Source organism: Mus caroli, unplaced genomic scaffold (genome assembly GCF_978045245.1).
Source record: "Mus caroli unplaced genomic scaffold, Mus_caroli_1 scaffold_20, whole genome shotgun sequence".
Lineage (NCBI taxonomy): Eukaryota > Metazoa > Chordata > Mammalia > Rodentia > Muridae > Mus > Mus caroli.
The window spans coordinates 4,344,141-4,359,248 of record NW_028227275.1 but is presented as its reverse complement, the minus strand read 5'-3'; the positions used below and the strand labels follow the sequence as shown (position 1 = coordinate 4,359,248).

Here is a 15,108-nt window from a genome sequence, read left to right as displayed (position 1 = left end):
CCTCGAGCACTGGAGGAAGCGGCTCTGCCCATCCCGCTTACCCGAAGCCACTGCTCAGCTTGGTCCTTGCTCTGCAGGCCCAGCACGATGACGTCAGCGTTCATCGGCGTGATCTTGAGCTTGTGTCCTTTCTTCCGCACTTGCTTCTCCTTGTGCACGACGCTGCTGCCCCGCAGGTTCACGTCCAGCTGAGGACTGTGGTCTTTGGACGATTTGTAGCACTGGAAGAGAGGGGATGCTACTTTGTACAGAGGTAGATTCTGCAAAGGAGAGGCCCTTTGACACTGGATTGCACCCCTCTCCTGCATGAGCCTGATCTTATCTCTAAGTCATAGGGCTGGATACCCTAAGCAGGCTGGGGGCTTTAACCTCCATCAGTCTCAGTCTGTCTCTGTGTCTGTCTGTCTATCTGTCTGTCTGTGTGTCTCTCTCCTCTCCTCCCCTCCCCTCCCCTCCTCTCCTTCAAGCTCTTTGTTGCTGACTTTGCCAGGGATGTTCCAGGACTTGCATTATTCAATGGTTCTCTATTTTTCTGGCCTCAGAGCAGGAGGCTCCTCAAATACAGCCATGTGCCACTTAGTGACGTTCTAGTCAGTGATGGAGTGCAGTGATATACAGTGGCTTCCTAATCTTGTCTCCCTTAATGGCACAGTTGTCTTCGTTTGAGTAAGAACAAACTATGACACTAACTATGACATCATCTAAGGACATGTTTCTCAGAACGCGTTACCTAAGTGACATAGGACTCTCTGTCCCCTGTAGACAGGATTCACTTCTCCACAGTAGGACACACGTTTATTCTATTTCTCTACGTCTTGGTATGCCTTAGCTTTTCCAGCAGAAGATCCACTGGGCAGGAAAGCCAAGCTATGGTCTAGCTTACCAGATAACAGAACTCTAAGGAAGGGACCATCATCCTCTATCAGAGAAGACGTGTTGCCCTTCGGTCTCTTGTTGTAAAGTGAACAGCAAGGCAAGAGGACCCAAAACAACATCTGAACTGAGGTAGACACATTGTGACCAGAGGAAAGATATTTATAAAGACCGTGTGAGATTATAGGTCAGGGCACAAAGCTGTCTGTTTTTGTTCTGTTTTTTGAGATAAAGTTCGCCTATGATGCCCAGTCTGCCCTACAGTCCTGAGACTCAAATCATCTTGCCCCATACTCTGGAGCAGCTGACCGACCACACCTAGTGATTTTTAATTTAAAATGTCAGGAAATGGGGCTATTGTCGGAGTCCAGTCTCTGGTTCCTCTACAGGTTTTTGACTTAGAATGGGTGGCTCTGAGTTTTGTAATTCTTGGGACAGTTCCAATAGTTCTCAGCTTGCTCAGACCAAAGCAGCAGCCAGAACTGGGGCTGGAGCTGAGTTGAGGAAGCCACTGGGGACGTAGCTCTCAAAAAAAGAAGGATGCACAGAGACCATGTGTTGGCACATGTCTGTGATGTCAGCCCTAGAGATGCTGAGGCAAGAGGGTGACAAGTTCAAGGCCTGTCTAGGCTGCATGGCGAGACCCTGCCTCACCCCTGCCCCTACCTTAAAACAAGCAAGATGCAAGGGATGGGGTGGGGACAGCAACTTTCCTGCTATGAGAGTTTAATTAAAAACTACTCTATCTTCCTAATTCAGACAAAATACATTCATCTTCATTTGCAGGATTTTGAACATTATCTTAAGATAGGAAAATGTTAAACTCTCCTGATATCAAAGGTTCTAACACCCCCCCCCCCAGTGTCTTATGGAAAGTAAGCCCCCTCTCCCACAGTTCCCCCCCATACCCCAATAGAGAAGATAAGGACTGACCAAGAGCCTGGTGTCCCTGATCACACAGAGCTGCTTGGCCCACTGGCCTAGCCACTTCTTGCGCCACAGGAAGGCACAGATGCGGGCATCACGCATCAGCTCAATGCTGGCCTCTGGCGAGGGCCACTGGTAGGGGGCAGCCTTGCCTTTGCTGTTCTCGTCCTCATCGTAGGACTCGTAGGAGCTGCTCACAGCCTCTCCATCCTCTGCAAGGAAGATCCACCCAGTCAGTCAGGGCCCAGCTGGGCATGAGTATCTATCTGCACATAAGCAACATGAAGAAGGCAGCAGGCAGAACAGCTGGAAACCCCAGGCTGCCACCGCCCCGGCCCTCCCATCCTTGAAACAGCTCGATGGCTTTACATCCCAGCCCACTTGAAGAAACTTCTCAGACGCTGACTTGGACTGTCTTCATCAACTCCACCGATAACCCCAATGAGCTGCAACCGTCCTGCAGATGAGCTGCACCCTTGCCCTGTGGGCCTCTGGCTCCTCGGCCAATGGAAATTCCAGCTTCCAGTCTGGGTCTACATCTGCCCTAGGTCTAGGAGGGGTCTGTCTCTTCGGGGGGGGGGGGGGAGAAAAAGGCCACATAAGCCATAGCAGAAAGTGGCTTTTCCAGAAGTGGCTGTTTCCCATGTTTAGGTAGTACATAGTTTTAACCTCAGTATTGGGGAAACAAAGGCAGATGGATCTCTGTGAGTCCCAGCCCATCTTGGTCTATACAGTAAGACGCTGTCTCAAAAGGAAAAACAACAATAACAAAACACTGTCCTGGCTCCTGGTCAAAACCCTTCTTAACAATTCTGTTCATTCCCCAGGTCACGGTCCCCTCACCTACTTGGAACAGCCCTGGGCTCCTCGGCTGGGCTCTGTCTCGCAGCTTCTCTTACTACCAGCCAGGGGAAGCTTTGCATTCTATCTTAAAGTCTCCCTAAGCTCAGCTCAGCACAAATTGTGTATGATTTAGTGCACACTTCATCTTCTTCCAAGTCTAGTTCATATTCCTACTGTCCTGCAAGTGTGGTTCTAGTCTCTAGCCTCACTGCTGTGTTTAAGGCCAACAAAAACCATGTTTTAAAAAAAAAATCAGTCTACTTTCTACCCATGCATCCATCCATGTGTGCATACATGTATCCACTGACCCATGCATCAATCTATGTGTGCATGAATGCATCCACTAGCCCATGTGTCCATCCATGTGTGCATGCGCATATCCACTGACCCATGCATCCATACACGATATATCCAACTATCCATGCATCCATGGATCCATGCATCCGTGCATCTGCCCACTCATGTATCCATTCACTATATACATCAAGACATTCATCTAGCCATCCTTTAGAACATATTACAGGAAAGAAAAGGTGACTCTGGATTCCAATGGCATCCCCTATCTAGATCTAGTGATCTTGATATTCTGCCTGAATTCCTAGTCAACAAGGGGCTCGATGGTCCCCTATTCCTAGACACTCCCCTCTGATCAGAAAAACATGCCCAGTTGCTGCTTCCCCGAGTCCTCCAAGTAGTAGTTCCTGGTCTGTCCCTGCGATAGACTGAGCAATAGCCCCACCATCCCATGACTCCTTTCAAGAGATGAACTGGGCGTGGTGGCGCACACCTTTAATCCCAGGCAGAGGCAGGCAGATTTCTGAGTTCAAGGCCAGCCTGGTCTACAAAGTGAGTTTCAAGACAGCCAGGGCTATACAGAGAAACCCTGTCTTGAAAAACCAAAAAAAAAAAAGAGAGAGAGAGAGAGAGAGAGAGAGAGAGAGAGAGAGATGAACTTGTGTGGTGTCGTCCCTTTTGTATTTTTAGCTGGATTCCTGCATACTAGTTAAATAGAGTTGCAATTGAATTAGAATACAGGAAAGTGGAATGGGGCTAGTGTGGTCCTTATGTTAGCCATGGCGCCAAACAAAATGTGTTGACTTTGTTTCAATCCTGTTAAGAGTAACCCTTAAGTCTTCTCACACCCGTTTTAAGAGTAGAATGACACCACTCATCTTCCTGCCTTACCAAATATATATATAAACCAAACAGCTACAAATATACAGAGAGAGAAAATAATGACACTTTCCAGAAGAGGACCCTGAGGTCCAGTGTAGCTGTAGTACAGAAAATACACACAAGCCTCTCAGGAAGGGACCAGGCAGCCTGTTGTTCCCCGAGCCACAAAGCATGCATACTTTCTGATCCAGTAATCCCAGTCCTGGAAGGTTATCCTAGGAAACTAACTTTCAAAAAAAAGAAGACAGGGGCCCAGCAAGATGGCTCACTGGGTAAGGGCATTTGCTTCCAGGCCTAAGGTTGACCTCCACATGTGTTGTGGTATGGACATGTCGCCCTGTCCTTGGGCCTAGCTCTCAAATAAGTGTAAAAATTAAAAGAAAAGATTGAACTCTTGTCTAACCCACAGAAGACACAAGGCAAGATCCCAGCACCAAAATAAACAGATAACAATGTAACAATAGGAAGAAGGAACATTCTGCAAATTAACATAGTGTCATATAGTAGAGTGTTATTTAGTAGCCAGCAGCAGGGGGCCAATATGATTGTATCTACTTGGAAGTGTTTTTGTACCCACAATCAAGTAAAGCCCTGAAAACTAGTTTGCAATTCAGTCAACGCCCTAAGAGAAGAGAACCAGGAGAAGGAACATCAAATAAACATGCAGATAGACCATGAGGCAAAACTCTGGGGAGTGGCAGATGGCCAGGAAGGTGCTTAGGCTAAGTTTCCCAAGCTGTCAGCATTGTAGCACCTATAATGAAAAATGAAATGAGGAGAGTGGCTCTTCCTTATAGAACAAGCATGAACCTGAGCCAAGAAAGACTGCAAATCTCTCACTCTGTCCCTAGCACCCAGTGTGTGCTTCTGAGATGACCCTGCATGTCCCCAGTGCCTGGTGTGTGCTTCTGAGATGACCCTGCATGTCCCCAGTGCCTGGTGTGTGCTTCTGAGATGACCCTGCATGTCCCCAGTGCCTGGTGTGTGCTTCTGAGATGACCCTGCATGTCCCCAGTGCCTGGTGTGTGCTTCTGAGATGACCCTGCATGTCCCCAGTGCCTGGTGTGTGCTTCTGAGATGACCCTGCATGTTTCCCGAGGAGCTCTGGTGTGTGCTTCTGAGATGACCCTGCATGTCCCCAGTGCCTGGTGTGTGCTTCTGAGATGACCCTGCATGTCCCCAGTGCCTGGTGTGTGCTTCTGAGATGACCCTGCATGTTTCCCGAGGAGCTCTGGTGCTGTGAGATTGCCAGAAGCTAGCTGAGATAGAAAAGCTAATCCTAGTACCAGGAGTAGCTTGGCATTTTTTAGGGCAAATATATTAATGTTGTATTTAGCCTCAGGAAGGATGACAGCCCCTGTGTTGAGTTTCCTTAGCATGGATCGATGACTTGCAGGGGTGTGGTGAGAGGAGGAATGTGCGGCAGCAGGTCCTCACCCATGTTTTCAGGTCCCACGGGTAGGAGAGTGTATGACAATGTACATGCAGGACCAGCCATGGGGACAGGAAGAAGGCAGTGGCCTCCCAGGGCATGCACCCATCTCAGAGCAGGTAACAAGCAGGAAACAAACTGGCACTCTAACTCGAGGACAAGCAGTACCCAAGGTGATCGTGGCATAAAGGACTCCTTCAGGCAACCGTGTCCATCTGGGGACTCCAGTGGGAAGATATGCTCCATAATGACCTGTGTGGTTGATGCTCAAAGGTATGGGCAGAGGAGGGGGAGAGGGGAGGGAAGAGGGAGGGAGGGAAAGTGGGAGAGAAGGGGAAGGTAGGAGAAGAGGGAAGGGGAGGATGAAGAGAGAGAGGCACAGTCTACACAAAGACTCAGATGTGATATGTGGCTGCCTACCACTAGGAGCAGTGGTTCTCAACCTGTGGGTCGTGACCCCTTTGGGGGATTGAATGACCTTTTCACAGGGGTCACCTAAGAGCACCAGAAAACATAGGCATTTAACATTATGATTCATAAGAGTAGCAAAATTATATTTATTTAGTAGCAACAAGAATAATTTTATGGTTGGGGGGTCACCATAAATGACAAACTACATTAAATGGCTGCAGCATTAGGAAGGTTGAGAACTGCTGCACCAGAGGCTACTGCTGTCTCCTCTGAGGCGTGGACTTCTCAGGAGAGGCCAAGGATGTCATTCATGAGATCTGTTCACATGACCACTAAAGGTGACCACCAGTCTTCACCAGAGGGGTGTGGACAGAATGACATGCGTCATGTCTGGGCAGTGCCTTTAAGAAATGGGCAGGCAGCCGGGCAGTGGTGGTGCACGCCTTTAATCCCAGCACTTGGGAGGCAGAGGCAGGCGGATTTCTGAGTTCGAGGCCAGCCTGGTCTACAAAGTGAGTTCCAGGACAGCTGGGGCTATACAGAGAAACCCTGTCTTGAAAAACCAAAAAGAAAAAAAAAGAAAGAAAGAAACAGGCAGGCATTTTCTAGTCCCTCTTTGCCCTGAAGGGTGGCTGAGCCAAAGATTAGAGGCGCCCAAGTATCCGTTACACGGGATCAGAAATGCCACGCTGCTCAGCGTAGAAACCAATACCTGAGAGCTACGTGTTAATGCAACTGGTCTTTTCCACCAGCATCAGGACGAAGACATCTTGGGCAAACAGAGAGACGGTAATGTCTCAAGCATGAGCGTGCAGCGTGCTCAGTTAGAGAGAGGACCCTGCTCTGTGGACAGTGCTGGGACATTACTGCTGAAGCAGGATAGAGTCCCAGCAGCTGGCCTTACCTACAAAGCTAGCACAATCTTGTTAGCTACCCAGATGGAGCAACCCTATACCTATTCACCCTTCCTTTTGCTAAGACCAGGTCACCCTGCTCAAGCAGGTGTGGGGACAGCAGACAGGAAGTGAGGGCTATTTGGCTGGCCACACAGGTAAAGGTCACAAGGATGTCCAACTTCCCAAGTTGTCCCTAGACCTCATGATGGCAGGAGAGATGGGCAGCCTTCCCACCCACTGCTTCTCTGGCCCACTCCCCGGGGTGAGTCAGAACTGACACAGTGGGAAGCCCCTGACCAGGCAGTAAGCACAGGCAGGCAGCAAACAGCAAGGGGCTGGGTGTTTCTGACCACTTGTTTGTGTGGAGTTGAAAAGTCTGCCCCTGTGTGTTTGGGAGACAGGTCCTGGCTGGCAGGGGCCACACCCAGGAGAGGAGATACATGGAGGTGCTCACTAGTGAGTCACTGTTTCTGCCTCCAGGATGCACCCAGACAGCATCGCCACACCCTTGGTTGGCTTGGGTCTGAAATCACAGCCTGGCTGTGACTCCCCAGCACCTCACTGGCACCGTGGGCTGAGGTGAAGCTCATCTGCCCACAGTGCCAACCGCTTATAATACCCTGGGCCCTGACAAGCCCTCGCCTCCTACGCGGTTCCTGGGACTGGAGTTCCATAGGTTAAAAAGGAAGAGAAAAGCCCAAGTCACGGCTCCAGGTCCCAACTCATTCTAGCCCTCTTGTTGAAGAAGTGTGCAAGGCTCACCCGCTTCAGCCAAGTTCGTCCCCACCACCGGGCACCCACCCTCACCTTCGACATCTGCAAAGCGCTGTGTGGCTACAGAGCATCCTCACAAAGGAGAGGCTGAGGAGATGCTAATCTCGATGGTGCTGCCCTGGAGGGACATTGATCCACGACTTGTCCCTGGTGTGGTGCTACTGAGAGACTCTGGAACATTGAGAGTTTTGGGGGTGCTGGAGAGATGGCTTGGTGGCTAACTGCACTTGCTGATTTTACAGAGGACACAGGTTTGGTTCTGATCACCCACAGGCTGGTCACAGCTACCTGTAACTCTAATCCCAGGGGGGCTCTGGCGCCCTTTTCTGGCTTCCTTGGATACGAGGCACAAACATGTACAGGCAGAACACTCATACAGATAAAACATAAACAGGTTCCTTACTTTAAAAAAAAAAAAAAAAAGCTCAGATCAAACAGTGAGGCCTTGTCAGAGGCCGTTGGTACTGAGGTATCCTCCAAGGGGACCATAGGATCGCTCCCAATCCTGCTTTTGCTTGTTGGCTTTGAGGTGATCACGTTGCACGTGGCCTCTTACCGTCCCAATGCAGCCTAGAGCAATGTATCTGCCCAGTCTTGGACCTGAGGCCCTAAACTTGTGGCCCTAAAGTTTTCCCTTGCACCTCACAAGTTATTTATCCCAGGTACCTCATGATAGTGACAAAAGGCCAGCTTCTGTAAGCTGAGGACCTTGACCAAGAAGACTGGGATTCTGGCATTCAGCTCAGGGTGGACAGCCCATTCGCAGTATGTCCAAAACCTAAGCCAGGCCAGTCATGAGCTGCCCTGCAAAGAAAGGCTTACAGTCCCATTCCAGGAAAAAGCAAAGTCCTCAGTGTGTTCTCTCTGCAGCCCTTCCGTACGCTCCGCTCACCTCTGAACTCACCTGGCCCTGCCACAGAGGACTCTCCTCTGACTAAAGAACCCTTCTGCGTTTGCTGAAGGGACGCAGATAGAGCTGTCTCGTGGGAGACTAGGCCGGGGCCTGGCAAACACAGAAGTGGATGCTCACAGTCAGCTAGTGGATGGATCACAGCGCCCCCAATGGAGGAGCTAGAGAAAGCACTCAAGGAGCTGAAGGGATCTGCATCCCTATAGGTGAAACAACATTATGAACTAACCAGTACCCCCTGGAACTCTTGACTCTAGCTGCATATGTATCAGAAGATGGCCTAGTCAGCCATCAGTGGAAAGAGAGGCCCATTGGTCGTGCAAACTTTATATGCCCCAGGACAGGGGAACGCCAGGGCCAAGAAGTGGGAGTGGGTGGGTAGGGGAGTGGGTGGGGGAGGGTAGGGGGGACTTTTGGGATAGCATTGGAAATGCAAATGAAATAAATACCCAATAAAAAAATATGAAAAAAAAAAAAACCCTTCTGCTCTCTGCCCAGTAGAGAGCAGAAGGTTTTTTTTCTGTCCCTGTAGTTACCTGCCCGATCTTTTTCCCATAGCTTCCAACATCCTGAGGTCATAGTGTCGGTATCGGAATACCTGCTTTCCTGCAGTAAGCTGAGTCACTGTCCTGTTTTCTGCATTAATAGCCATCGCCAAACATAATCTGATATATTGTGGTCTGTGCTCCCTCCATTGGCTTCAAGTGTTCTCGTCCTGCTGGTGGGAGCTTAGTAACTGAACCCAGAAAAAGAACATGAATGCTTCCTCCGAAACTCAGCCTGACCACCACATGTATTCCCGCAGGTCCCTTAACCAGCACACCTCTCCTATGCCACCTCTTTGTGTTCAGTGCAGCAACAGCCCGTGTAAGAGGCTGGAACCCCGTGGATACAGGAAGCTGTTCCGGTAGCCATGCCCTGCCCTTCCTCACAGGCAGGCAAGGTCTGCACACTTCACGCAGACCAAAGGATGAATGCTTTGCATGGCCGGTTCTCAGTGAGGTCATTTCCTGTGTCTTGTCACTCACTGTGCCTGCCTCTGCTTAAGAGCCCGAGGTGAGCCTGTCACCAGATCACGAGTCAGCAGCAGCCTGTGGGCTATAGCAGTTAGACCCTCTGGGCCAGCCCCTCGGACATACCAGTGATGGATCTGTCAAATGGCTCAGCTTCTTCATAGTAGCCCTCAGGGGACTCGATCTTTGGAACGGTGGGCTGTTTCCTCTCTGGAATCTGTAGCACAGACAGACAAAGCCAACAGCTTCAGATGGAGCATACTGGAAGCAACTAGGATTAACCCTTCATGCGGGGAGAGGGAGAACCCCAGGCTTTATGCTATGTGACCGGCTGTTATGGTCCTCTCATGGGGTGTCATGGTTACGTCTTCCAGGATAGGTAGAGCCTGGCAGTGAGCTAAGTCCACGCCTGCTGTTCTCAATTCTGAGTTTCTCTGGGGTTCTGAACCTGCTTCAGCCTTACCAGTTCTTCTGTCTGGTAGCACAGCCCACATCTGCCATACGATAAAAGAGACCAGCAAGGACTAGCTCCTTCATTAAGGATCACCTAGGGGGAGGCCTTCCTTGTAAAGAGCCACACCCAAATCTTCAAGAGAAGGAAGGCCTTTCTCTCTTCCAGCCCCTCCGTATTCTGGGCATTCACTCAGAACCAAACCAGATTCCTCAAAGCTCAAACCTTGAGACCACTGTTCTCAGCTCCCTGTGATGTCTGGGTACACAGGAGACTGAGAACCACAACCTCCACCACAGATCTCACTGCTTCTCACCCAGAAGAACACGGGCTCGTACTCCCCCTCACAGACTGTGTTCTGCCTCTCCCGAGCAGTGTGCCGGGAGCACTCCAGCACCCCAGCGGCAAGGCAGACAAGCAGCCTGAGAGGACATGTGACCGTAGATGGTTGGGCTCGTGGGGTGGTTTGAATAAGGAATGGCTCCTACAGACTCATGTGTTTGCATGCTTGACCTAGAGGAAGTGGTTCTATTAGGAGGTGTGGCCTCATTGGAGTGGGTATGGTCTTGTTGGAGAAGGTGTAGTCTTGCTGGAGAAGGTGTGGCCTTGTTGGAGTAAGTGTGGCCTCATTGGAGGAGGTGTGTCACTGTGGAGGTGGGCTTTGAGGTCTCGTATATGCTCAAGCTATTCCCAGTGTGTCAGTCTCCTGTTGCCTACAGAATAAGATGTAGAACTCTCAGCTCCTTCCCCAGTACCATGTCTGCCTGCACACCACCATGTTCCCAGCCATGACCCAAGTCATGGACTGAACCTCTGAAACGATAAGCCAGCCCCAATTAAATGTTTTCCTTTATAAGACTTGCTGAGGTCATGGTGTCTCTTCACAGCAATAGAAACCTACATACAATTTGTTTAGGCTGTAGTATAAAAAAAAACAAAGCAGAAATGTCCGTCACTTGCAAAACACAGAGGTTTAAACTGTGCTGGGCAACATGAAGTGTTCGGTAAATGTCTGTATTTACTAGCCTAAAGAAAAAAATATAAAAACAGCAAAGTTCCACGTGTATGTCCTATAATCCCAGACACAGTGACATCATTAGATACTGAAGGACAGAGACGCTAAAGTCTTAGGACTAAGGAAGAAGAGCCACTCTGTTAAGTATCAGCACCATAAGGTCCACTGTGTTAAGCACCAGCATCAAGATGCAAAGATTATGCCGGGCGTGGTGGCGCACGCCTTTAATCCCAGCACTTGGGAGGCAGAGGCAGGCGGATTTCTGAGTTCAAGGCCAGCCTGGTCTACAAAGTGAGTTCCAGGACAGCCAGGGCTACACAGAGAAACCCTGTCTCAAAAAAACAAAACAAACAAAAAAACAAAAAAAAACCAAAACAAACAAAAAAAAAAGATGCAAAGATTATGATTGTCCTGGATGGTTTTATATCAACTTGACACAAGCTAGAGTTATCTGAGAGGAGGGAATCTCCGCTGAGACAGTGCCTCCATAAGACCCCAGCTATATGGCATTTTCTTATCAGTGATCAGTGGGGGAGGCCCCAGCCCACTGTGAGTGGTCCTTTCCCTGGGCTGTTGGTTCTGGGTGCTATAAGAAAGCAGGCTGAGCAAGCCATGATGAGCAAGCCCATAAGCAGCACCCCTCCATGGCCTCTGCATCAACTCCTGCCTCCAGGCTCCTGCCCTGTTTAAGTTCCCATCCTGACTTCTTTCAATGGTGAACAGAAATATGGAAGTATAAGCCAAATAATCCTTGCCTCCTCAACTTGCTTTCTGGTTCACAGCGTCTCTTCACAGCAACAGTAACCCGAAGACGGTAAAATCATTAACCAAAGATGCAGGAGATTGGATTTCAGTGCTGAAATAACCAGCTATCAGAGGAAGAGACAAGGAAGAAGCCACTGTGAGCTGCAGGATTTACCAAGAGCCACAGTTCTGCTTGTTCTCCAAAGGGCCAGCCGGCAAATATTTTAGGAATCTATGGCCCCTTGGGGTCTCTTATCTCAGCTACTCACTCCTAAGCTCCATGGTCCTAGATGGCCCAAGGCAGTCGTACAACCTTCCCTGGGGAACAACCCACTGTGGAAAACTCTGGGGCCACACTGACCGCGAAAATGCCATGTCAGCTGCTTCCCTACCAGGAACTCCATTGAGATCAGTGCTAATGTCATGGTCAGGCCTTAGGAGGCGTGTGGGGGAGGGGTGGCGCTTGCCAAGATGGTACAGTGGCCAGCGGACATCTGTTTCTCTTGCAGTGACCGCAGCACCTGGCTGTGCAGCCTACAGCCTGGAAAGACTTAAGCTGTGAGTCACTGTCCACACCCACAAGTTTGCTCCAGATCCTTGGCTGTCCTCCACGGCTGGAAGGACCTGTTCTGACTATGGGGACTACAGTGAGGACCTTGCCACCAGAGATGAGTTAGGGATGAGCTGACGAGCATCCCAAGGCCAGGACAAGGACCACCATCCTGGCCCAGACACAGGCATTATGGATCCAATATTTGGGTGAAAGTTTCCCCATAGCACACTGATCATGTAGAGTCAGGAGAGGGAGGAGGGAATCTCTGTCTGAGGAAGGCTGGATGGAACTGCCATGAGATCTTCCTGGGAGGCATAGGCAGCCATGACTCTTGTGTTTCCTCGTCCTGATCCACTTGACCCTGCTCCTCTGGAAACACGGGACTAAGACTTTTACTGCTTTGGGCAGAGTAGGAAGGCTTGAGGGGCCCCGAGCATGGGCATGCATGTGCGGGTGGGAAAGAGAGGGCCTGGGGAGCAGAGACCACCCTTCCTCACCCCACATCTGGAATCACTGGAGGGCAGTAGCGGGTGCCTAGGAAAAATCTTGGAAGGCCTTAGACATGCCATACCCTTCTAGCAAAGAAAGTCCATCTGGTAGAGGGAGGGCCCTGTACTGTAATGTCAGCTGGTGCTGCTGGAACGGTCCCCAGGCCTGGAGTCTGTCCACAGGACAATTACCACGCCTCGGAAAGGCTCCTGAGACTGAACTATTCTTGGGCAGTGACAATGTCTCCATCTCGAGCACCGACTTTCACTCAGACAGGCCTGAGCCGCCCCATCACAGTCAGAGCAGGAAGGATGAAGCAGGAGAGGACCATGTCTACCCTGCCCTTTGCCCTCATATGGAGACCCTTCAATCTTCATGCTGGGTAATGCCGTGAATCCCAGAGGCTTCTGGGTCCACTGGACTGGATTCTTTAGAACTATGACCAAAGCCCAGGCTCTCGGCCTGTGCTTTATATACTGTGTTTATGGGACACAGATCTCTAGAATAGTTAAAGACTCAGTGCCAGGAGAACTCTGCCTATTGAATATATCATCCCCCCTTGCATTGACCCAGGAGTATCTGGCTCGGTAGGTGGCATTTCACATCAGCAAAATCATGCCCAGCTCAAGAGTTATCTTAAAAGAGGGAACAACAGGGCCAGGCGGTGGTGGCGCACGCCTTTAATCCCAGCACTCAGGAGGCAGAGGCAGGCGGATTTCTGAGTTCGAGGCCAGCCTGGTCTACAAAGTGAGTTCTAGGACAGTCAGGGGCTACACAGAGGAACTCTGTCTTGAGAAAAGAAAAAAGAGAGGGGACAACAATTGAGAAAATGTTTTTGTAAGATAGGCCTGTAGTCACGTATGTAGGGCATTTTCTTGATTAGTGCTTGATGTAGGAGGGCCCGGGGCCATTGTAGGAGGTGCCACTCCGGGCCTGTGGCCTTAGATGGTGTAGGTAAGCAATACTGGACAAATCAGGGGGAGAAAGCCAGTAAGCAATACTTTTCCTGGCTTCCGCTTCAGTCCCCGCCTCTAGACTTCTGCTTTAAGCTGCTGTCTTGACTTTCCTCAGTGATGGAGCTGAAATAAACTCTTTCCTCCCCAAGTCACCTTTGATTCCAGTGTCAACCACAGCAACAGAAGCCTAATATACCCAAAATGTAAACACTGTGACTCATCTCACCAAAGCTTGCCTTAGTGTGGCAGAGACAGCGGTTTTTTTTATAAGCGTAACCCATTGAATGTGACCATCTGGTCAGACAGATGCCAGCATAGCTGTCACTTAAACACCAAGGAACAAACTGGGCGTGGTGGTCAAGCCTTTCATCTCAGCACTCAGGCGGCAGGTGTATCTCTGAGTTTGAGGCCAGCCTGGCCTACAAACTGAGCTCTCTATGGCCTGCTTGGTACACGGGGTATGAGGTGGTTGGTGAAAGTCGCTCTTCTTATCCTTTGGAGCTTATATCTGATGAAGGAGATGAACAAGGAAACAGCTATGTCAGAAGCGGCAAGGGACAGCAGCTCAACAGAGGCAGAACAGGAGTAAGTGGCCTCGTCATCATTCAGGTCAGGAGAAGAGGACAAGCCAGTAGCCCAGAAAGTACAAAGACCCTGAGGCAGAACCCATCCCAGCGGCAGGGGGGCAGTGAGTGAAAACCCAGTCTGAGGAGGCTGCACTGCCGCTGTTGGTGGGGAGTGAAGCCTGGGGACCATGTTTGGAACAGGAAGTCTATTTCTAAGCTTTACTTGACTTTTTGGTGGGCTTCAAGTATGAGGTACAGTGTGGTACACATTCCTTTTTCTCTTCTGTGTATTTGAGGTAACGTCTCACTGTTAGGCCACGCTGACCTGGAACTTACCATGTCATTCAGGCCAGCTTTAAACTCATGGAGATCCTCCTGCCTCAGCCTCCTGAGTGCTGGGATCAGAGGCATGAACCACCACACCTGTTTGGAAGGTCACAGACACAGGAACTGCTGACCAGAACTGTTTATGGCCCTGCAGTGTTAGGTACAAGGTGACCCTTGACAAAGGCACTTGAGAAAGGCTCCCCAGGCCCGTGGCTCTGAGCACCTGGAGTGTCCTGGTCAGGTTTCCTGTGTTCTGACTTCCTCCTCCTGTGTCCTGCATGCGGACTGTGCTCGAAATGGGTCAGAGGCTAGGCAGACAGACAGGCAGACAGCCATGATCAAGTGGCCTGGCCTGACACTCACCATCTTGGGCGGAGGGAGGTCTGGAAGGCTCTTCTGAGGGGCTGAGGAATGCTGGCTGGGCTCCCCATTGGTCAGTGGACCCTGCTCCTCGGGAACTGTGGGCAGCAAGAGGAGAAGGCTTTGGTGAAGAGAGGCAGGTCCTCATTACCCAGGAATGTCTGCTCACTTGTCCGGTCCCTCTCCCTGTATTCTATTTGAGCAGGTGTTAATTACCCAGGCAGGCCATCCCTCCAGCCAAAGTTGTTTTTTCCCCCTCCAGGAATAGGACATAGCAGTGACCAGCCCTATGTGGATTCCTCAGAAGTAACCAGCATGGGGTTTCTGGAAGGCTCTGCTGCCCTCCTCTAACTCCCCTGTTTTCAAAAATGGCCCAGCCACAGAGCTTCAGT

At 50.3% G+C, this 15,108-nt stretch overlaps 1 protein-coding gene across 1 annotated transcript in view; it reads right to left on the bottom strand.

Moving 5' to 3' along the window:
* Afap1l2 (actin filament associated protein 1 like 2) overlaps positions 1-15,108 on the bottom strand; it is a 95,201-nt gene that overhangs the window by 15,735 nt on the left and 64,358 nt on the right. Inside the window, exons 4-7 of the mRNA XM_021151564.3 lie at positions 14,720-14,814; positions 9,382-9,472; positions 1,807-2,012; positions 42-221 (exon numbers count right to left, since the gene is read on the bottom strand). Coding sequence (XP_021007223.1) covers positions 42-221; positions 1,807-2,012; positions 9,382-9,472; positions 14,720-14,814 — 572 coding nt within the window. The remainder of the gene's footprint in view (positions 1-41; positions 222-1,806; positions 2,013-9,381; positions 9,473-14,719; positions 14,815-15,108) is intronic.